Source organism: Oryzias melastigma, linkage group LG1 (genome assembly GCF_002922805.2).
Source record: "Oryzias melastigma strain HK-1 linkage group LG1, ASM292280v2, whole genome shotgun sequence".
Taxonomy (NCBI): Eukaryota; Metazoa; Chordata; class Actinopteri; order Beloniformes; family Adrianichthyidae; genus Oryzias; species Oryzias melastigma.
The window spans coordinates 21,829,304-21,853,170 of record NC_050512.1 but is presented as its reverse complement, the minus strand read 5'-3'; the positions used below and the strand labels follow the sequence as shown (position 1 = coordinate 21,853,170).

Here is a 23,867-nt window from a genome sequence, read left to right as displayed (position 1 = left end):
GAAACTGGAAAGCCCTGAGTTCAAATCTAGGCCGAGTCATATCAAAGACTCTAATAATGGGACCCAATGCGTCCCTGCTTAAAACTCAGCATTAATGGGTTGGATTGGGGGGGGGGAGCTACACACTTCAGTGCGTGACAACTAATGGAAATTTAGCTTTTAGCCTTAAGTTTGGCCATGTTTCACCCCCAGACACGTCATTTTCACCTTTACCAGCAGTTGTGACTGAGGGATAACCACTCACTACAACCTTTTTAAAGCCGCTTTGTTCAAATAAGAATACAAGTATTCGAGAGTGGATTATATTAAAGGAATAAAATTTTTTTGAAAATTTTTGTAAAAAATATATACAGGGTATATAAATATAACCACCCCACTAAACTAACACTAAATGGTAACCAGGTTTAATATGATCCTACTAGTACTGCCTCAACCTGGTTCTTAAGACCTAGAGTCTTGTATCTTTTCTAGCTATTCCAGCCCTCTTGATGCTGATTAGTTAAATGAGATGTTTCCAGGTTCTGATGGACTGAACACACCTGATCCAGGTAATCAGCAGCATATATGCAAAAACAGTTGACCTACAAGCAAAGTGGCTCCACCAGAGACACACCTATCTGCCATCGGGTAGTAATAGTTTTTTTATTGGTAGTACTACAGAGTGGGTGAATGAGTGAGGGAAAGAGATATCTAATTGAGTGAATGAGTGGAAAAGTAAATAGGTGAGTGTTGGGAGCAAGTTACAATCGTCTGGGTTTGGGAAAGCTGCAGGTGCACAGATGAAGGTGAGGCCAGCTACGTCTAAGGTGAAGAAGAAGAAGTTGGTGCATGTGTGTCACAGTGTGAATGTTGTCTTTTTTTTCTGTGATGTACCATCTCACCTGAACTATGAGGAAACAAGTGAGTGCACGTCTAGATATCTATATTGATTTGGAGTGTGACGGTTAGTAAAATGCACACCATGCATTTTAATAACACTAACACGTTTTGTAAAGGTGAGCGGAAGCAGCAAGTGTAGCAACAGTAGTGAGCAGTAAATAGAAGAGTGGACAGTGAGGATGTAGGCCTCGAAACAGAAGCACTTACCAAAGGACTCTGTGGTTAAAAAGATACAAAGAGAAAAGAACAGCATAGACATGGCATTACAATGGGACCATTGGTGACACAGATGTGCTCAGCAGAAAGACTAAGAAACACTTTAATGGAACTCCAAAGAACTTTAATACAAAAACATTGTTGTTAGAGGCAAACTAATCAGAAAGTCAATTATTTATTCATATAAAAATAGCTAAACTAACATGACAAATATTTAAGAACCATATTTTAACATTTTTTTGTAGAAAGTTTAAAAGGAAGCCTAACCGTGGTATCTAGGAACAGCTAGAGAGCATTAACATTACTAATGAAGCAGGGACAAAAAAGTGACTTTTCAAAAGAATTGGGTGATTAGGATAATTTGACTGAAATAACTGAAATAGGGTTTTAGGTCTCTAGAAGCAGGGGGAGGGGGGACTCAAGAGGGAGGGGATTGTGGCAGTCTGAACTACTGTACTAACTTTTTTTGCTGACCCCTTCCCCAGAAAAAGCCTGTATCAATATGGCAAAAGCAAACCAAACAAGAAAACGACAATCAACCTGTTGTTACTTTGGTTTTCACACTGTGGAACAAACTTGAGATGATCTGTTTAAATTTGTCAACATTTCCAATGTTGAACGGATTTATAATATTTATTTTATGTTCCTTTTGTTATAACAGATTGATATAGGTTTAGTGAATTAAGCTTTAGTTATTTTATTAAAAAAATGGCCAATTCTAGCCGCTAGTTTTGCCGCCCAGCTAGCGGTGCTCAGTCACTAGCTTCACCGCTCAGATATAGTTTACTATGAAAGACTTAAGAAAAGCATGGTATAGGCCTTTAAGCAAAAACAGAAAGGAGTTGAAATATTGTTTTACTTGCTTTTACCATGTGACACAGCTTTTTCCCTTTAAGGTTATAATTTCCTAAAACAACACTGAAAATTCTTTAGAATTTTTAATTGGATGATCCAGATCCTGGGAGAAAATTATTTGCACAAAACAAAAACTAATCTCAGTTTCTGGTCACAGCATTAAAGAGCAGACACTTCCTTATGTACATGCCACCATCGCATAACTGACATACAAACATGAGCCTTCACTGGAGACATGTGATGCATGTCAGAAACATCTCCATTGAGTGTTTTATCCTAGTAGAATTGATGGTGATTTGTATAGGAAGTAATCCGCTTGGAGGAAAGTTGGGAGTCTGTTTCAAAAGGTTTGGTAATGTCTGGAAGGGTTGGGAACCATACACAGCCAACTCATATTACAGCAGCAGCAGCAGACAAAGTCAGCTAAAATAGTCACAGCCGTCTACTACGCAGGAGGGTGAACCAGCGGCAAGGAAACAAGAAGATCAGCAGAATCAAAAAGTTGCAGCAGCAGCAGCAAGTTCAAAATGGGAATCGAAAACAGGGTCAAGAAAAAGCTGGAATTAGGGACTTAAAAAAATACATACTAATGGCATGGTTAAAATTTTGGTTTACCTGAGCGGAGTTGCTTGATTCGTCCATTGTTACTAGATGTGTTGACTGGCAGGAAGTCTTTGAACCAGGAAATTTCTGGGTCCGGGTTGCCACTCGCAGCACAGAGCATGGTGGCGGTCCGAGAACGCTCCACCACCTTCAGTTGGGGGCCCATATCAATGGTGGGAAACCCTGGGGGCAGCTGATCTTCTGAACACACGCAAAACACAGCCAACATTTTCAATTTGTCATAGTCCAACCACCAATCAGTCATCAGCTACTTAAGGATTGAGATATATTAAAAAAAAACATAAATTTGTCCCTAAATTCATTCGATCATGGAATAATAGACAAATTGAAGAATTAAGCAGAGTTTGACAAAGTCTTACAAATTAGGGCTAAACTGGATCTAAGGATTTCCACATTGATATATATTTTGGTGGCATAGAGAAAAAGCAAAGATCAGTCATCCATGAAGGTAAGATATGCTAACCCTTGAGGTTCCTTGTAACAAACTGCAGCAGCTCCAGCTGCTAAAGAGGTTATTGTTTGATCTGACAGAAATATGTCAGAATCCAAAGTTGTTTTGAATTAGGTATGTTCTTTAGTGTGCCAAAGATAATATATGATCGTATATATGGATATAGTTTACTATATGAATTGGGTATGTTTGGGTACCGGTATGTGAACCACTGACTGAAACTTGAACAGAGGAAGATCGTTGTCTGGTTTGGTAAATTACATTTTTTGCATCACATGGAAGGCTAGAACCATGAATGTTGAACACCTGGTGATCATGTGATCCAAGGATACACAATGCGAAGAAGGGACCATAGGGAATGTCATTGAGACGCGTGTTCTATGATAGCTAGGGATTTTTACAGAAACTCAACACTTCCTGAAAACAGATCAGAAATCATTTGAAGACCTGTCCAAGTTCTATACATCCAATTTGGTTGAGCATCTGTAGGAAGTGAAGCTTTTGCACAATTTCTAAAAGAAAGATCTACATCTCTTCCAGGTATTCTGGGCTGCTTTCACTTGTATGTAACTCTACCCATCCCTCATTGACTAAGCCTCCATTCTACACCAATGAAAAAATTTCTTTCCAGGAATTCTTTCATCTTAACCCACTATATCCCTTTCAAGATCATGGGTTACAGAAACTTGTCCTGGCTACTGTTGGGCGAAGATGGGGTACACTTTGGACAGGTTGCCAGTCTATCTCAGGGCTCTCTCCAGCCAGTCACCATCATAATATGACTTAAAATTCCTGGATATCTATTCTGCGTTCTGAATGGTTTGTTGGCCACCTCATTCGCCACATGGTGTTTTAGCGTGGTCTGGTCCTTAACCATCATCAGCATCTCGGCGTCTGTGTACATAGCTTCAAAGTTGACAGAGAAACTGAGACAAAACTAGGCAGGATGGCGTAATGTCACACCTGATCTAAGATAAGACTTTTGAGGGAAGGAGGAGATGAAGAAAAATCCCATCCCAAGACAGTCAGTCACTGCTGTTTGAACAGAATTAGAAAGAAAATTAAAGCATATCCCTTCAGGGAATATAAGGTGACTCTGCGCACTTTTACAAGCCTCATCTAGTCCAAGGAATCCTCCCCGGAGTTCACCTGTTGTATAAAATCAAACAGGCAAGTTCAATGAAGTCCCGCCCACAGGGAGCTGCAGCCTTGTGGGATGGTAACTTAAATGCTAATTTTTTTGACATCAGTGGCAATTAAATCAAACATGGAAAGCCATTTCACTGTGATACGAGAAATCAAAGGCATTGGTCTAACTTTATTCACTTTAAGAGGGAGGTTTAGGAGAGAAGGAGGGGATAGTGCTGGAAGCAGTTAGAGGATCAAAGAGAGTGGAACAAAAAGGAGAAGAAACTGCATCTAGGCTTGTAATCAAATAGGTATAGAGCAGATTAGTTTTACATTTTGCCCTAAATTTTAAACGAGCGATGGGAAATTCAAGAGTCTGCAATCATCCATAAGAAATTGCATAGAGAATGAGACTGGGAACAGAAGTCAGATAAGTAAGAAATGTATGTTGGAATGATGGGTTATTTTATTTTAAACTAACCTTCCCTCAGGTTTTTTTTTTTTTTTGTTCGTCAGAGCCTAAATCCACTGTGACTTTCTCCATCTCAACCACACAGAGCCTCATTAACAGGAAATCCTAGCGCCTAACCTCGCTGAGGAGATGCTAATTCTGGTAGGTATCATCGAACCGTAGCCAATGGGTCGTGAGACGCCGGCATCGAGTGCGTGCATGGCCTTTTAACGGCTCTGGTTTCAATCAATCACACCGCCTGACAAATGGAAACACGGGCATAATAAACTAAACTGAACAAGACGGAGAGGTGTTTCTGTGAGTGAGTCCGGATTAAAGAGCGCCCGGTTGAAGAGGGTAGAGAATTAAAAAAACAAGACGAGCAGAAGACATCACTACAAGACAAAGAAAGAGTGACAGAAAGGAGAACCAGAGAGAACAAGCTGGAGAAATAGACCGAGAGAGTGAAAGAGCACAAGGGAATTGTACGGCATAGCAATCCTGATTCTCTCCGCTTTCATTATGCAAACACTTACTTCAAAGCCAGCCCCTTGTAGGCAGGAATAATGCATTCTATTTCATCTACCTGGGGTGGGACACTGCACCGAACGGGGTGCACAGTTAGAAAGCATCTCCCAGATGTCATGCACTTCTGTCCGTCACTCTTCTACAGCCCCTCGAATGGGCATGAATAGAACTATATGACACTGCAAACAGGTATTATCTTTAAAGAAATGCACATATTTATAAAGAATCCAACTGTTGAAGGCTCAAAACTGCAAACACGTGTTGGTTTGCTCGTTGTGCTGCCGAACACAAGGAGTTAAAGACCTCCCGAGGTCAAAGCAGATGTGCAACCCTACACTTTGGAGCTGACAGAGCTCTCCACACACCACACTGTTTCATTTGGATGTGCTCCCAACTCACTGTTTCCACTGCGAGCAATCCAGATCATTTCCAAGCTCTCAGAGCGGCCCGCTCACACAGTAATGAGGACTGCTGTGAGAACGCTGTCATTTTACAGAATGCTCAAAATGTAATCTACACACGTCGCCGCGGGTTTCATCATCTGCCTGAAAGACTGCAATTCGTGCCTGCTCTTCTAATCAGGGGTAGGCTGTATCAGAAGCCCCAGAATTACATAATAAGAACAGCTGTAAGCAAACTTGTTTGCGTCCCTGACTGTTTTGACAGAGAGATTCATTTCTTACGCAATTTAACACAATCTAAAGGATAACGGTTTGTTTCTTGATACGTATTGGACTTGACATTCTGTCAGAATTTGATCCGAATTATTTTAAGAGACACGTTTGGCACCTACAGAGCACCCATTTGTTCAGCCTTATGGGAGCTTTATGAAGCAAGATAAAGTTTGTGAACTAAATCAGCAGAATATATATATACATATATAAATATATATATATATATATATATATATATATATATATATATATATATATATATATATATATATATATATATAAATAAATACACACACACACACACCCCCACACACACACATATATATATGTATATTTATATATATATATATATATATGTATATATAGTGTTCTCCCGCATTTCTTTATTCGCGGTTTTATGTATTTGCAGATTCGCGCCTGTTTGATGTGGTGATGAGTAGTGTGGGTGTCCCGCAGGGTACTGTGCCCTCATCCTTCCTGTTCACCTTGTACATCAGTGACTTCCAGTACAATTCAGTCATATCATCTTCATCTTCAAATGTAAGATTAGTAAGAAAATGTTAAGAAGAAGGTATCAGAGCAAGACTGGTTGTTCTGAAAAACAAAACAAAACAAAACTGAATAATAACTGTCTATTTCTCAATAGAAGTCAACTGGATTTTAAATTATTGGAGCCTGCTGGTACCTCCTATTTGGATCACGACAGGGGAGGGGTTGAGCTGTCCATTGTTTTTATGGTCTATGTTATATAAGTAAAAGCCATACTAAAAAAAAAAAAATGACAAAAGGTTCATTTTTATTTTCTGTTTTTGTTAATATAGACCATTGTGATCCCGTTTCAGCTGTGCACACTTGTATAAAAAACATCCGAATAAAAGTAGATGGTATTTTAAGCTGTTATATCTCTGGTCTTTTCATTATATTATTATTAGATGATCTAAGCAATGGGACACTTCTGTGCTTTATATTAGTAGTTAGCCACCAAAAACTACTGGATCTATAAAATGGTTATGGAAAGAGGTAGGAGTGAAAAACTAGAAAAATCCAACTTTTTGAAACATTGTCAGATGGGCTCAAACTTTTCATTTGGTGTGAAAGTCAACAGGTTGATACTCTCATGGATTCTTTCCTTTTCGCAAATATTTGTACTCCACCTCCCCATTATTTTCTATTTTGCACTAGGAGCAATCTAAAAAGAATACAACGCTAAAAAGCACATGCAGCCATACATCAGTCAGCTTATACAAAATAATCCCATAATACCACACAGAACAAAATTTACTTATAAGATTTCACAGGGTTTAAGCCGTTTTTGGAAAGCTGCTGCACTTTGAACCCCAGTAGCTTCAGATTTTGGAAACTACAAGTAACGATAAAATCAATTATCAATGCAGTCTTAAAAAAGCCCCTAAGACAAATTGTGAGTTCTTATAAAGTATTGGAAATGTTCACACATCCATTATTGGTTTCCATATGTATATCACTGGCCATTACTGTAGGATGCAATAAAAAATAAATAAAAAATTAAAGCCGTGAGCAGCCCCCCCCTCCCATTTATTTTTTGGTTTGCTTGGAGACGACGAAAAAGTCTATGTAATTTTTAAAAGAATTGGCAAAAGCAAATTTTTGGGGATTCTTTAGCAACCTCTCCCACATTTTTAATATGTTTGTATTATGTTATATAGTTTTGTTCAGCTTGATCCACTGTTTCATGCATGTAATTTTCATAGTATTTTGGTAAAAAAAAAGATAAGCTAAACAGGAAAATGCCTCTATTGAGCCATACTTCGTTCAACAACTACAAACTTTAAAACATTTTTTTCCAAATGATGCTCAAGGAGTTAGGAGTCAGAAAATTTGAATCCTTGAGAGAAGTAGTAGGGTAGTAAAGTATTTTTGAGGGGGGACATTTTAAGGTGGTGGGCTCTGCCTGAAGTCAAAGGTCAACAAAACTTCAGTTGTATCATTCAAGGGTCTTCATTTTGTGTGGAAATTAGGAAATTTCCAAATTCCACACTTTGCATACAACATGGCAACCAAACCATTGGTCCTGTGGCCATCCCATAATAATTTTACAACTTCCTTTGGATATCCTTGACTTGTGTTTGGGTTTCATTAGTAGATTTTGAACATTTTTTAATTGCTATTATAGATTTTGGCAGCTTTCATTTTCTGACTGTTTTGCCCGCTGTGATGTCATCTTTTTTTTTTTTTTTTTTTTCCTTTTCACTGGTACTAGGTTTGTGTAAATTTTTGTGAGTTTTTGAGTATGTGACTGGGGTCAAATGTTTGCTTTAACATGCAGTATGAAAGAAGTATTGCAAAAACAACATGCAATCCAGGGCTGTAAATATACAACTGTGGCTTCACTCATAGCTTACAGGTATTGCAAAAAACATTGTTGACTGAGATGATTTACTAAATCACCCACCACAGATGCAGTCCACCAGTTTTGTTGCATTAATGCCATGTTTTTTTTTTATTATCTTGGCCAAGGCTTGAAGCACATGACAGTCAGATGGCCAACTGGACCAATGTCAGCTTTTCTTATGCAACTTTGTGCAACATTTTCCCAGGAGGAGCTCCTTGGGCAAAGTACTGCCCATTTTGAGAAGTGACTAAAGCATTGAATGATAAAAAGACTGATTGTTCATTAACAACAACAAAAAGTGAAATATATTCATTTCCGGAATTGTTTCATGTCACCTGTCACCCCAGGTACATGTGATTTTTTACAGGAAGCAGGAATCATACAGAACCTGATTGTGTGCCGGATGCTTAAGCATATAATTGCTCTATGCTAAATTATTATTTCAGCCATTGCCAATTATGGCCATTTACTGTGAGCCAAGATTTCAGGCAGTCTGGTCCAATCATCAGTAATTAAGCCTGCTGACCTTTATACCAGATCCCGCATGTCAGCCAGTCAGTCAGTGAGCTGAGTCTGTGGAGGTGGTGTTGAGTGAGGACACATGACTGACAAGGCTGTGTGCGTGTGTGTGTGTCGGTGTGTGTACTTTGCGACTGACATTTGCACTGACAGTCTATCAGGGACTATTAGCTGCTCCCAGGTGGCCTCTTATTCATCCACAGCACAATGACTCCTCAGAGGAAGAGAAAGAGGGTAATCACCACATAAAAGACGCACTGTCTTAAATTGAGGGCACGTTTGTCTGTGAGAAACGCGCACGTGTGTGTACGTGAGCTTCGGGGTAAAGACAGTCAAACGAGCGGATCGAAACATCCAGTGACAGAGGTGGGGAACTCTGAAATAGATGCAAAAACAACAACAGAAAAAAAAGACACACCACACACACGCAGATGTAGGCAGCTTATTGCACCGTGTGCTCGTACAATTACAAGGCACACACGAACAGACAGGGGAAGACAAACCACGTGAGACAGGAAAAATTCTGGATGGATGGAGCGGAACAGCACAGAAGATGCAAAGAGTGGTTGGTTGTGAATAATTTAGAAGTTGCTGTGCAGCAGACCTAAGAGCACGTGGAGACACAGACAGCCAGAGATAAAGAAAAGAAGAAGCACTGTTCAAAGAAGGCAGAATAGAGAGCATGGGAGCGTGTGGTAGCAGTGGTCGGAGAGGGGAGGGGGTAAAAAATTAAACACAAAAAAAGGAGATGACAAGAGGAAGAACTGCAGACTCTCTAACCCTCAAAGAGACAGGAGAGGAGGAACACGCCGCACATCTTTCCCCCCATGAGTATCACTGGCAAAGGCAGGTGATGTGATTATCCACACTTGAGCAGCTTCACTCAATAAGACGCTCTTGATCCTCAAACTACCGGTTCATAATGTTCTCTTAATGGACTCCACTAACACCAACATCACTGTCTGCATTAATGGACCCTTGCTTACACTAAATCATCTACTGGAGTGAATCCAGGCTGAGAGAATCGGCTCCAGCTTTACAGCCCAAAGAGTGCGGGGTGTTGCTCGTTGTGGGCATCGATTGTTAGTGTTGCTGGGTTGTGAATAAGAAGACAATAAGGTGTGAGAAAGGCTGGATGAGGAGGTGGAAGACAAGTTGTTTTTAGACAAAACAGCTGCTATTTCATCAACTCCGGTTAGTGGAGGTCTAGCTAATTCTTTTTCCCTTCTTTTCGCAGACACACACCTTTGAAAAAGAGGACCCCTGACATCCTTTTAACTGAATAAGACAAATAGTTAGTTGTGCTGTAAAAACTGAATGAGACAGAAACTTAAAATAAATAAAATAAGGTTGGGAGTTACAGGTATTTGTAAATATGCTAACATTGCTAACAAGTAGCTGAGTTGAACTGTGTTCTTTCTATGTATTACTAACAACGTTGAGAGTTAGCGTGGGAAAATTTTGTTTTAGCTGCATCACTTTATTCTTTTATGTGTTGCAAACAAAGTTGGGAGTCACAAGCATTTGTAAATACGCTAACATGGCTAACGTGTAGCTTGTTGGACAGTGTTCTTTTTACGTGCTGCTAACAAGGTTGGGAATTAGCAGTCACAGCAACGTTTACTTTAGCTTTATCAGTCTGTTCTTTTATGTGTTCAAACAAAGTCAGGAGTCACAAGCATTTGTAAATACGTTAACAGGGCTAATGTATAGCTTGTTGGACAGTGTTCTTTTTACGTGCTGCTAACAAGGTTGGGAATTTGCATAGTGGCAGTTACATTTGTTTTAGCTGCATCAGTCAGTTGTTTTACGTGTTGCAAATAAAGTTGGGAGTCGTAGGCTATTGTAAATATACGCTAACATGGCTAACGTGTAGCTGAGTCTTTTTTTCAGTTGTTACTAGCAAGGTTTGGAGTTAGCATGGACACAGTAAGGTTTGCTTTAATGATATCCGTCTGTTTTTTTAAGTGTCGCAAAAAAGTTTGGGAGTTACAGGTATTGTGAACATGCTAATGATAATTTATTGATGATGTGAATTATAATCCTGAAATGTGTCTGGTTAAAAAACAGAGATGGGGATTGGACATGCAAATTTGCACATATAGTTATTCAATGAGAATCAAACAGCTGTTCTTTACATTTTACAGAAATGGATCAGTTGCATTATTGCATAAAATGCTTCATGTCCAAGATCCCAAAGATCCACCTCTCAAATTTTTATTTAAAGTACCTCAATATTAGTTCAGAAGTCTGGGTGCTTTTATTTTGGTAATCTATTTTCTTTGTCAAGAGCTTTTCCTTTAAAGCATCTCTGACTCCATCATAAATAGTTAATGAAGAATTGATGGGTTTATGATAACACACAATTAAACTTGAAGAACTTAAAATGAAATATGACACACAGCATATCGACAGATCCTTAGAGTGTCTCAACCTAATTAAGAATCTGTTCAATATTCTATTATTCAACTCAAAGATATTATCGAACATGTACAAAAAAGACAATGAAAAATGTGGTTGGGTCAAATACGTCATACTGGTCTTTTTATAACAATTAAATCACTTCAAAGGTCACATAGATGATAATATGAGTTATAAATGTGTGATAAAAACAAATATGTGCACATTGAGCTGCTTTGTGACAGACTTTAAAAGCAGGAGTCTTCTCACTGACCTCGTAACACACTGAGTCTAGTGGAGGCAGTAAGCTCTCCGACTGAGTTGGAGGCGTGACATTCGTAAATGGCCTCGTCTCTGGGAGTTCTCAGCGGTTGGATCCTCAGGACCGAGCCGGATCCATCGTCAAATTCTATTACCTGTCAATGAAAGTCACAGTTAAGCATCTGTACCACGGGATAAAAACAGTTTTTGATCTGCCAGCAGTTTGGTGGCATTAGACAGTCTAATATTTTGACCTAAACATCCGCTCAGATGAAACATCTGTTTTGTATATGTTCTTGTGGTATTTAATCAAAGTTTTGTGAATCCGGAGTAGACCAAAATATGCAGTTTGAAAGAGAGCATATTTGTGAAGTATAAACAGGATAGATCCATGCATGTCTTTGTTTTTCCTCGTCCAAACTGGCATTTGGTTCCAAACTGTATGACTGGATACTCACTAAAGGTCTTATCTGACTATTAGCGAACTATTAGCCAAAACATGCTAGCTGTTTTGGGTAATTTATGCCTTTTTTCAGAATTTAGGCTATTTTGAAGTTTAGCTATGTTTTTAGCTACATGCTAGCTGTTTTGGCTAACCTAATTTTTTTTGTTTTAGTTTTTTAGACTAAATTGGCATTTAACTAATATTTTAGCTGGCTATCAGTTTCAACGTTTTTAGCTGTTAGCTTCAGCGTTTTTACCTATCAATTTCAGCATCTTCAGGAGCCAAATTCAGCTTATTCGGGTAATGCTATATATCTAGTTCATAATTATGTTAAAAAGTTATGGTTTTAAAGTTTTAAAAATTTTGTTTTAGAGTGTTGAAATAAATGTTTATTTTGTTCGGCCCGCGACCTAAGATGTTTTGGATTTCGGCTCCCAGTGTGATTCAGTTTGACACTCCTGCTGTACTGAAACTACATCCTGGAAAACAGCACAGTCACATATTGGCTAAAAATGGCATAATCATAATTAAAAGACCACCGATAATACAACAGATCACAATATTATCGGAGTGGGTCTTTAAAGATGAAAACTCATTTTCAGAAAAAAAAACATTTCAAATCCCTTGCTCAGTTATTTTCCATCTACTGGAGCTGACTTTAAAGGATAACACAACTCACTACACACATAAAAGCTGATTTTGTGTAACATCAGCATATATGTAATTTATTTCTATAAGGAAAAAAACTGCAATTAAATGTATATCTCAAATTCTGGGACGTGAATTAACTTTTCTTAGCAACCCTGCATTGTACATTGAAAAGGCTTAAGAATGATGTACATATATGTTAATAAATTGGATTTGGAATTCTTGGAAGGTTTCCTTAAATGGAAATCCAATAGTAACAATCCTACAAGTCCGGACTGACACAACAGCAACACGTAATATACAGCATGTAGCCTCGGCTCATATAGTTTGGATCAATAATAAAGCATCTCCTGGAGTGATTTAATCACAAACAGGAAGCTGAACCTAAAGCTGGGAGGAAACTCAGCTTATTAAAGCGGAGCAGCGACACTGACCAGGCAGGAACGAGGCTAAATCAACATCTTCATCTGAACGGTGACTCACGAGGCCGGAAATAAATCAAAGGTTCTCGCCTTCGGGAAACTAATAAGACTGATCATATAAGAATCTTCTATACAGCAGCCAGAGGCTTCGTCTGACATATAAGAGAGAGTTTGGGCAGACGGCGCTTCACACACCTGAGTGACCTTTGAAGCACGACTGCAGACACATCTGATCGTCTTTAAAGGTACATTTAGGTCTGTGTATGGAAACCCATCATGTCTGTTAAGCAAAGATAATAAGAAAAGCCTGTTTCTGTGTTAAATGTCAACTGTCATAAATGCCATGCCTTCTCCCAGTGGGCACTGGTTTAAAGAGAGACTCTTGTAAACAATACCATTATTGATGGTTCTAATAGGACTAATTAAGTGGGGACGACACGGCTCTACACATTATTTTCCATATTAAATGGTTGTTCGAGATGCACAATGAATTATTGAAGTAACAAATTCAGGTTTAGCCGGCTTTGAAGCACTACTAAGACTCCTGTTTGTAAAAATGAATGACACGTCTTGATTCTTTTAACCTTTTAACACTTCAGCTTTAGTTTGAGTGTTGAACCAGTTTCTTCAACCGCAATAAAAGTAATTCCAGCAGATTGGAAGGTGCAGAAAAGCAGCATTGTTATGGTTTAGCTTTTCTCCTAATTTTATGACTTTATCCTTGTACATTTTTCACTCTTTTTCTTATAATTTTCAATTGTACTTTTTTCATCATTTTTAACTTTATTTTCTTAAATGTTATATTTTTTAATAATTTTACAACTTTATTCTCGTGAATGTTTGACTCATAATTTTCAACTTTATTCTTTTACATTTTTTGCTCTTTTCCTCATAATTTTCTACTTTGTCCTGTATATTAAAAAAAATTGTTCTCAGTTTTATGCCTTTATTCTCATATTTATTTTCTCCATAATTATACAACTTTGCAACACGTTAAATTTTTTCTCATAATTTTACGACTTTAATATTGTAAATGTTTTACTTTTTCTCAGAATTTTCAGACATTAATTTTTAAAATGTTTGTCATTTTTCTCAGAATTTTAAGACTTTATTCTTGTAAATGCTTTCTTTTTTTCTCAGAATTTTAGGATTTTATTATCATAATCTTTTCCCTTGTAATTTTATTGCTATATTTTCATATTTTTTAACTTTTATCTCATAATTTTGTTACTTTATTTTAGTAATTTTTTACTCTTTTTCTTGTTACTTTTAGACTTTAATCTCATAATTTTTTTTATTGTTTCTCTCATAATTTTACGCTTTATTCTTTTACAATGTTTTTACTCTTTTTCTTATAATTTTCTACTTTGTCTTGTAAATTGTCAACTTTTTTCTTTTATGTCTCTATTCGTGTAATTTTTTCCCCCAAAATTTTACAACTTCAATATCGTACATTCTTTACTTTCTTTTAAAATTTTAAGACTTTATTATTATATATTTTTGACATATTTCTCATAATTTTGGAACAAAACTTTTTAGTTTTTTCCCCTCATAATTTTAGTGCTTTATTTTCGTACATTTTTTACTCTCTCATAATTTTCCTACTTTATTTTATTTTATTTTATTTTTTGCTCTTTTTTTCTAAATTTTCGACTTCCTATACATTTTTTAAACTTTTTTTTAAAATAGTTTTATGGCTTTGTTCTCTTCAATTTTTAACTTTTTCCCTCGCAATTTTATGACATTATTTTTTGAAAATGTATTTCTTGCATTATGGTTTTTCGTATAATTTTACAATTGAAGTCTCATAAATTAAAAAGAAAACTTCCTTAAAATTTTGCAACTTTATTCCTGTAGATTTTTTTATTTTTATAGTGGCCCTGATACTTCATCATTGGCATAAAGATTTATGCATTTATGCCTCACGTTCACTCATTTGGTAACTTTTGAAATGTAAAAAAAAAGGTAAAAGTTGTTTACTTTAATTTTTCAATAGATTTAAAATGAATTAGCTTCCATATGTCATATTATTATCAGTCAGATGGTAATCTGTGGCAGTCCTGGTTCTTCAGAGTGACCCTTACATCAGCATAGACTTCTAACTCCTGCAGGAGATGCGGCGTCTTACCTCAAACCTCTGGTTGCTGACTTTTTTGCCTTTCTTGTTCCAGACGATTTTGGGCTGCGGGTCCCCTGCGGCCTGGCACACAAAGGAAGCCACTCCCCCCTGGACTCCTGTTTGGTCCTCTGGGGTTCGTGTGAATCTAGGAGGCGCTGTGAGAGGAGAGGAAATCACAAGTGGGCACCGACATTCTTGGAAGTGAAAAAGTCACTGATGTAAAAGAAAACTTCCCAATGCTGAAACACAATGCATAGTGTGTTTAAATATACAATTTTAGCAGATTTTTTGATGTAATTTGAGGATAACTATCAGATATCAACCCAGAAAGTCCCATTTTCTCCATATATTTATTACAACATGCTAGTCGGGTTCAGCTTGTGGGTGTGTTGGAGTGTGCATGTGTGTGCATGTTCCACCATGTTTTCTCTCTGTCCCTGCACGGCCAAAGAAGCTTAATATTTCTGTGCCATAAAGGATTTATGAAGACTTATTCCTGACATGACCACTAAAGCCCCTCGTTTCGGGGACGCCAACAATATCATGGCGGCGGCCTCCGCTAGATTGTGACATCATAACATCAAAAAGATTCGGCACGTCAGTCACGGCACGTCACCAGCCGCTCGCCTAATGGCATTCCAACCAAACCAGAAAATCCCTACTTAAGGGCTTACTGCCAACCGCCCTGACAAAGGGAGAGAAATTGCTTTTTGCTGTTTTAAAAGAAGTCGGGGAGAAAAGGAGAGGAAGCTTAGCATTTCAGAGCAAGTAAAAAAAAAAAAAAAAATAGAGTGGAGGGAAATTAACAGAAGAACGGAGGAGATAAAAGGAACAGAGTGCAGATGGAGAGCAGAGGAAGATGAGTGCGAATACAACAGAAAGAGACAGGGAGGCAGAGTGTGAGTCAGATAGGATGGCAAGCAGTCAGAGAAAGGCAAGCTGCCCAATCAACTCTACACCTCAGTGATTCACGGCCAACTCTAACCTCCGTCAACAAACGTGTGTGGATGCCGTTGCCTATGAGCTGATTTAGTGTTTCATTTTTGCCCTCCCTGCACATGCAAATAAATAATTGTGAATAATTCTTGATTATATTGATTATACAGTTTTTAAAAAATAGATGTATTTTTCACCTTTTTAGACTGAACTATTTTTTTGGGGGGAGGATAAGCATAAATCCTTCAAAGACCCACAATAAAAATTGTGTTCCTAACATGTTCTTGAGGCATTTTGCTGATGATGGAAGACAAAATTAAGCTTAAAATTGAATTTTTGAGTATTTCTTTATTTAAATCATTGTGAATCGGGAGCTTTTAAGAGTGGCGTAGAAACTACGCTCCACTCCTTTCTGATGCATCCACTTGCAGACAAATAGATCCTTGAACGTCTTTTTCTGTTCGCCTGGATTGGTTGGTTGGATGTGATGCTACGTTCCCATCAGCCTCAGCAACATCTGTTTTTTTCCTTTTTTCCTCATATTTTAAGGACGTTATTCTTGTAAAATTTTTACTTTGGTCTCTATTTTTACGACTTTATTCTCATTCATTTTTTATATTTTAAATTTTTTCAATTTTATGACTTTACTCTTGTAAATTTGTAACTTTTTCATATTTTATGGATCTTATTCTCATATTTTTTTTACTTTGTTCACATAATTTTACAAATGTATTTTCATACATTTTTTAACTTTTTTTTGCTATTTACAACTTTACTTTTTTCCTGGTAATTTTTTTTTTTTTGCAATATTCTCTTAAATTCACTTTTACAATAGCTAAGTTTAGCACATTGACATAGATTTCTACATTTAAAAAATGTCTGTTTTAACAGATTTTCTTTTCAACAATTAAAGAATAAATATTGGAAAGGAGCCATTGTGAATAAGCGTTCCACTATTATGTAATCCACTTGCAATATTAATTTTCAGTGTTTGATCTATCACCGTTTAATGAGCAAGAAAAAAAAAAGAAAAAAACCTGTCTACTTTTTAAATGTGACTGCTGGGTTTTTGCATTATTGTACATTAAATGTGACATTTTCGGGGCTTTTAGAAATTGCATTCGCCTTCTGAGAAAATGTCACGGTCCCTTTTTTTTTCCTTCCCATTTTGAATATGTCACATCCCACTTGGCTATCATGTGGTTAAAGGAGAAAAAAAATATTAGCAAGCCACAAAACTGTGGATGTGAAATTGTAACGATGCAATTACGATGGGGCCATTTTCACCTGCATGCATCATGTGCCCTGTGCATGGAAGCTAAAGCCGCATAAAAGAGATGGAGAGGCTGAGGGAAGGAGAAGAAAAAAAAGAAAGAGAAGCGGGGCAATCTCCCTCTTAATCCCTTTGCTAATCTCTCCTCCACAAAACAAATGAAAAGTGTAAAGCCAGCAGAACCACACTAACAGCCATGGCAGATCTTTCAATTTATTCTTTTTAATTTCCCCCCTTTCCTTTATCTTTCCAGCCCCCTCAAAGATCTCTTTCTGAACTTTTGGATTTTACTTGTTTCAGTTGAAACCCACTTCAAATCCTTCGATTCACTCCTTTTTTTTCCCCAACTCTCTCTTTCTCGTCCTTCTTGTTACTTATTTCTCATCTCCTTCTTCCATCTCTGGAGTGTTACATAACTCTTCCTGTCACATTGACTGACTTTATGATGGTGGGAGTCTGGAGGGGGGGGGCGACCGTATGTTCTGCAGCTCTTTCTTGCCGTACCTTTTCCTCCCTGATTTCATTGCTCCCGTTTCTTAATCTGCTCTTCAAATGAAAAAAAGACCAAATACAGGATATGAAAACTGCGCAACAGCATCTATTTTCTCACAACAAGATTAAAAAAATAAATAAACAGAGCAATATGTAGGAGTAGGACGAGACTCCGACGAGATTCACGAGCAGGGATTTGAATGGATTTAGACCGCATCGTAGTATCCCAACTTCCGATGTTTGTCTCATTTTTTGTGTTCATTCAAAGGAGGCTGCATACATGAAGATCTCTGAGATTAGATCTGCTCAGCAGATGACAGAAATTACAGTCAGTTTTGCTCTCAGTGCAGCCTATAAACTAGGGGTGTGTATTGACAGTGCGATACATTTTTCTGCATCCCTACCAAATTGGAGTCCCTATTTGGGCAAAGTTCAACTGCTTTAACTTGCAACACACATAAAGCCCAAAAAGTTTCAAACATAGAAGCCCAAAACGCACATTTACGCTCGTTTACATTGACTTTTCATTGGAAGTAGCCGCTTGAATGCATGTTGAGGTCGGTGTTAACCTATAGCTTCAGACATGGTTTGATGATACAAGTTGAAAGGATCTGTAATAGAACCATTGAGGTTTTCGTTGCTGGGACTTTGATAAACAACACGGCCAAAAGAAGCTGGAGACTACAGGGGCATGCTGTGGCTGACAGATGCTGTCTTAACCCAAAGGGACACTTGAGATAAGTCAAGTTTGTAAGAACAGATGCTTGCCCAAAGCCTCAGGGAGAAAGGATTAGCGCATATAGTGTGTCAGAACTAAGGTAGCATGCGAATCTTGGAACGGAAAGTTTTGACAGAAAATATAAATAAAAAAACAACACCCCAACAGACTGAATAATGATCAATGCCAGCTGAATGCAATAATGACACCAGATACGAGTCTAATATTTTGATGCTCAGTGATCTGAACTCATTCCTGCACAGCTTTTAAAATCCTTGGCAAGATGCGGCGACTGATGTGCCCTCTGGTCTCATCGAATGTGCCCTCAATCACTTACTGTAGCTGATCTGATGTGAAAAAGCATAAAGCAGGCAGGCCTATCCAAACAAATCAAATCAAACAAAAAGCAGTGGCCTGAGCTGGGCAAAGAAGACCCACTCTGTCTGATAATGCAAGTTTCAACAAGCAAGTTCACGGATTACCGCCAAACAAACAAACAAACAAACACGTAGTTGAGAAATAACTAATTTTAAAAGATTTCTTGAGAAGCTGATCAACTCTTTGAAGTAGGACAAAAGATATTATTTGTCTGCGATTGTATACATTTTTTACTGTCTACTAACACTCCAGCTTGCTTGGCGAGGAAATGTGGCTGCATGTGCACGGTTAACTGACGATTCACCTAATGAGAACCAAATCGCTCCTGTCAGACGGCTTGAAGAACGAGGCCAATATAAGGGGACTGAGGCGGTGCCGTCGTTGCGAGGCTGGAAAATGGGTGGGCAGCTGGCCTCGACAATAACTTAAAGCAAATTACGACATATTAAGAGCACACTGTCAGCAAATTATCTGCTGCTCACTTTTGTCCCGGTAATGAAATCGGATAGCTGGGGCCAATAAGCACAGAAAGCTATCATCCCTCTGCAGAACACATATAAGCATTAATTGGAAAACATTTGGCAATGCAGGCTATATCAACAGGGAAAATTAAATTATACACAACAAAGTGCCCTAACATTTAATGAAAGTTTGATAAAATACCCAGGTTAGGTTTAATATTGATTTAAGTCCTAATCTGAACTGTGTTTCAGGGTAAATAAGAGTTCAAATATATTCTTTACTTTCTTAACTTTCAAACTGCATCACTGCATACAGCCCGATATTTCTGGACAATCTCCAAGTTGCATTATAACTGACAACAATGACATTCTCGCCATGACGTGAAAATGATGCAAACCCAAAAGATAAAATGCACTTTCACTGCCTGGAGCAATGCACGTCCAATTAGCATGACACTTCTCCCCCCATAGAAGCTGTAGGGTCCGGCTAGTGACGAGTTAAGCAGGGTTAATTTGCTAGAAACACAACGGGAGGAATTAATCAAACAGGATCCTTTTTATGCACAGGTCATTAGAAACACATGGGCTGCCCACCGGGGACACAACTTTACTGGGTCAGTGCAGGCTTCCCATGAAAATGAACAGAGGGTTTTCTCAGTGCTGGTCGCAGTACATTACTTCCACACCACTGCTTATCTACGCTGAAGCTAAGCTAACGCTACCAGGGCCTCTTCACAGACCAGTGCACCTGCTAAGCTAATGCTAAGCTAAGATGATCAGATTTTGTTAGTCACAGATGAGTTCACAGCTATGTCATAGCTGTTGATAACATTGGTGTGTTTTAGGAAAACTTTTCTCCTTCAACAGACTCAGCTATGCTAATCCAGAGAAATGAAATGTGTAGCTAGCTACAGGCTACAATGTAAGATGTGGACAGTAGCCAAGTATTTTAATTTAGGTCATTCAATGCTTGTTATTTCCATTATATATGAGTGAAATTAACCCCTTTATGCCTGAATTTTATTTGAATTGTACAAATATATGTATTTTATTCTGTTTAAAGTAATGATGTTAAATGGTATTTCATTTTCAACATATGGCGAGAATGGATTAAATGAGCAAATAAAAAAAAAGTGGAAACTAAAAAGTTGTCTTTAAAACAAACTGATGACTGAACTGCTAAACATACATATTTTTTACCAAATTTTGCCAAATTAAGAAAATATTTTTACACAGTTGGTAGCTCAGTGGCCTTGTGGAGGAGCGTCTACCCTGAATCTGGAGGGTTGTGAGATCTAATCCAGGCCAATTCATACCAAAGACTAAAAATGGGATTCCCTGTTTGACACTCAGCATAAAGGGGTTGAATTGAGGGGCTCAAACCACAAAATAGCTCCTGTGTCTGCAGCTCACCACTCCCCCTCAGGGGATGGTTTAAAATTTCACAATGTGTGACAGCTAATGGGACTTAAACTTTAGAAGAAAAACATCATGTTTATTTGTTTAAAAGGAAGTGTATTTGACTGATTAGAATATGAAAAAAAAAAACAGACAATTCTACCATTTGGTGGAAACAAATATGTATATTTTTTTATAATTAATGCTATGTAGCATCAGAAATGGCAATGTGCATTTAAGTAAGAACTTCCAATGAAAAGTCAATGTAAATGCGTGTAAACATATGTTTCTGGGTTCCTCATTCAAAACTCTTGGATTCACTCGTTGCTACACAAGTTTGTGAATCAGTCACATTGAACGTCTATTGGAAGTCAAACCAGTTGAACTTTAACCAATTAGGGACTTGGATTTGGTTGTGACGTATGGATGGCATGCTTTTTGGTGCACGGAAGTACCAACCGTTTGAAAAGTGGTAATAAAGAAGAAACTATTAATTGCTGTTTGTGCCTGAACCAGAATTTTTTGAAACCAAGTCTTTCATATATTACAATAGAGCTGAGAGAGAAAAAGCCTTAAAGCATGTTCAAGAACCCCTGTTGAGTGTGTCCTTGACCGCATTAAGAGAAAGTCTTAAAGTCATGGGGGTGTCGGAGCCTAACCCGGCTACTGATGAGCAAAGGCAAGGTACACCCTGGACAGGTCAGAGAGATATAGTATGTCCTTTCCATCAAACTCATTTTGACAGGTGACCTTTGACCTCCACATTCCAATGTGATGACGTAACAATTTGATATCAATTTGATATAAACTTTATATAAAGTTTATATCAAATCGATATAAACTTTATATAAATTTGATATAAAATCTATATAAACTTTATATCAATTCGATATAAACTTTATATAAAGTTTATATCAAATTGATATCAAATTGTTACGTCATCACATTGGAATGTGGAGGTCAAAGGTCACCTGTCAAAATGAGTTTGATGGAGAGGACATACTATATTTCTCTCAGGTCGCCAGTCTGTCGCAGGACCAAAAGGTATGATTTTATAGGTTAAAAAACCCTAAAATCTGGATATTATATAAGACAGTGTGCTTCAGTGTGTTAAGGTAACTAAAAGGGTTAAAAAAAACAAAGCATAAAACATTACTACAAAAGTAACTCGGTGTAAAATGTACTGTAAAAGTGTAAAATATGTGAGCTTATCTAAAATCTACCCAAGAAAAACCAATGTTGGACTGCAATTCCATCCTGATCTAAACCGCCAAGAATGGTCTTTGGCACATTCTATAATGAGGTGGTAGGCAAGGATCTTGCAGTTTCTTTCATTTATATGGATAGTCCAAATAATCATAGAGAGAAAACACAACCCGATCTTTTCACACCCTTTACTGATCATCAGGTCAGAAACATCCAACCTCAGATTAAGCCTCTATATCTAAATCTTATCCCCGCGAATCCTCACATTACCTCATCCATCAGCAGCAAGAGGCCACAAGCTTTACGTAACTCAACGTGGATGTTTCAATCCAATCATGCCTGCTCTGGATGCTGCAAATGCTGTCCTGCATATAAATGTGAAACAGACATGTACTAAAAAAATGTGTGCAGGTAAAAGCACCCATACAAAAAGGCAATATGTAAAAAATCCTTTACCTAAACATAGGAAAAATGTATCTGTATGTATCTATTCATCAAACCTACTTTTTTTAGAACCCACTGAACTCAAAAGAAACTTGCAGATTAAAAAAAGTCTAAAATAGTTGGTGTTTGCCAGTAAGGTGGCTCAACTCAGCATAAGCAAACAAGCTGTCATAGTATGAGATCCAGCCAACCACCTTTCAAGTTTCAGTCAGCCCAAAGGCCCTTTAAGAGCTGGCACTGCGGTGGACTTTTGACAGGTTAATCAGTCACCACATGAGGCGGCTCCTTATTTCAGGGAGACTAATACAAAAAAAAAAAAAAAGGGAGTTTTCAGGAACTAGAAAGCTAAATTGAAACTTTTTCAGGGCGTATGGGAAATACAACAACTTTTTACAGCACGTTAAAGATACTGTCCAAGATCAAGGTAAAGATTTATACATCGAATTCTTCCTTATTTGAACTCCCCAAACCTCTCTTTTCTAGTTTCATAACTTACAGTCTGCTCACTAAAGCACAGGGTTGCAGGTCAGCAGAGTATCGTCTACTGTAAGCCTCTAAAAAAAAAAAACACCACAACAACAGTTTATTGTGTTGTGGTGTTCGCACAAAGAGGTTTTACTTCATTTGCTGTTGCGTCAAAGCTGGAGGGGGAAGAGTAACAGCTTGCTGATTTCGGGGCAAACAAGGTTCTTTCAAAGGACCCGTGTTAATGCGACGTTTTACATACCACGGAATGACACACCAGGAGATGTGATTTTCTCACACAGGGTGTCACACTGTGTACATGGAGCAGTGGCCTAGTTTGCAACGGGATCAGGGCATTACTCTTAATCCACCAGATAGATGCCATGAACCAGCAAGCAGAATACGGCAAAAACAAAAGATAGGTGGGAAGGGAAAAACCGGGTGGTAAAAGGAAGAAGAAACATGCATCTTTTAGGAGTGTACAAAGATCTTGATTCAATGAAATATCGCAATACTTTTGTGGTGACACTTGTATTGATTTAAAATACTGCCAAGGGGATAATTAATTAAATACTATAAGTAAACATGTAGTTCAGTCTTACTTTTATGTTTTACTTAGTTATTTCCTAAATATCCAAAAGAAAAGAACCACAAATTTGCGGTGTAAATGCAACTTGTCTATGAGATACAGTTGGACTGCTTAATGTTCTGATCATGAAATAACATGTATTTTGCAATTGTACTTGTGTAAAAAATGTATTAATATTCAGATAACCCCCAAGTCATAATTTAAATTAAAAAGTGAAAAATTGTCTGGTATTGTCTTGAGATATACAAGAATACATAATGACAAGTGTTTCGCACTATGTATCGTATTGTCAGACTTTTACCAATACACACCCCTGATATTTAATATAACCTGAAATTAGTACAAAGCCAATCAGTCACTACAACAATCAGTTGGTGTTATCTGTGACATAGTGATGAGCTGTTAAACACTCTTATAGCATCTTATAGGGAAAATATCGATTCAGTGAAATATTGCGATACTTATGTGGCGATACTTGTATCAATTTAAAATACTGCCAAAGTAGAAAAGATTTCT

At 37.7% G+C, this 23,867-nt stretch overlaps 1 protein-coding gene across 25 annotated transcripts in view; it reads right to left on the bottom strand.

Moving 5' to 3' along the window:
• ptprdb (protein tyrosine phosphatase receptor type Db) overlaps positions 1-23,867 on the bottom strand; it is a 221,354-nt gene that overhangs the window by 60,199 nt on the left and 137,288 nt on the right. For 14 of the 25 annotated variants that reach the window (XM_036213125.1, XM_036213127.1, XM_036213138.1 and 11 more), the window contains 4 exons: positions 15,001-15,146; positions 11,371-11,512; positions 2,566-2,754; positions 1,087-1,095 (listed from right to left, as the gene is read on the bottom strand). In XM_036213125.1, coding sequence (XP_036069018.1) covers positions 1,087-1,095; positions 2,566-2,754; positions 11,371-11,512; positions 15,001-15,146 — 486 coding nt within the window. The remainder of the gene's footprint in view (positions 1-1,086; positions 1,096-2,565; positions 2,755-11,370; positions 11,513-15,000; positions 15,147-23,867) is intronic. The other 11 variants (XM_036213124.1, XM_036213129.1, XM_036213141.1 and 8 more) reach the window with 1 other exon arrangement.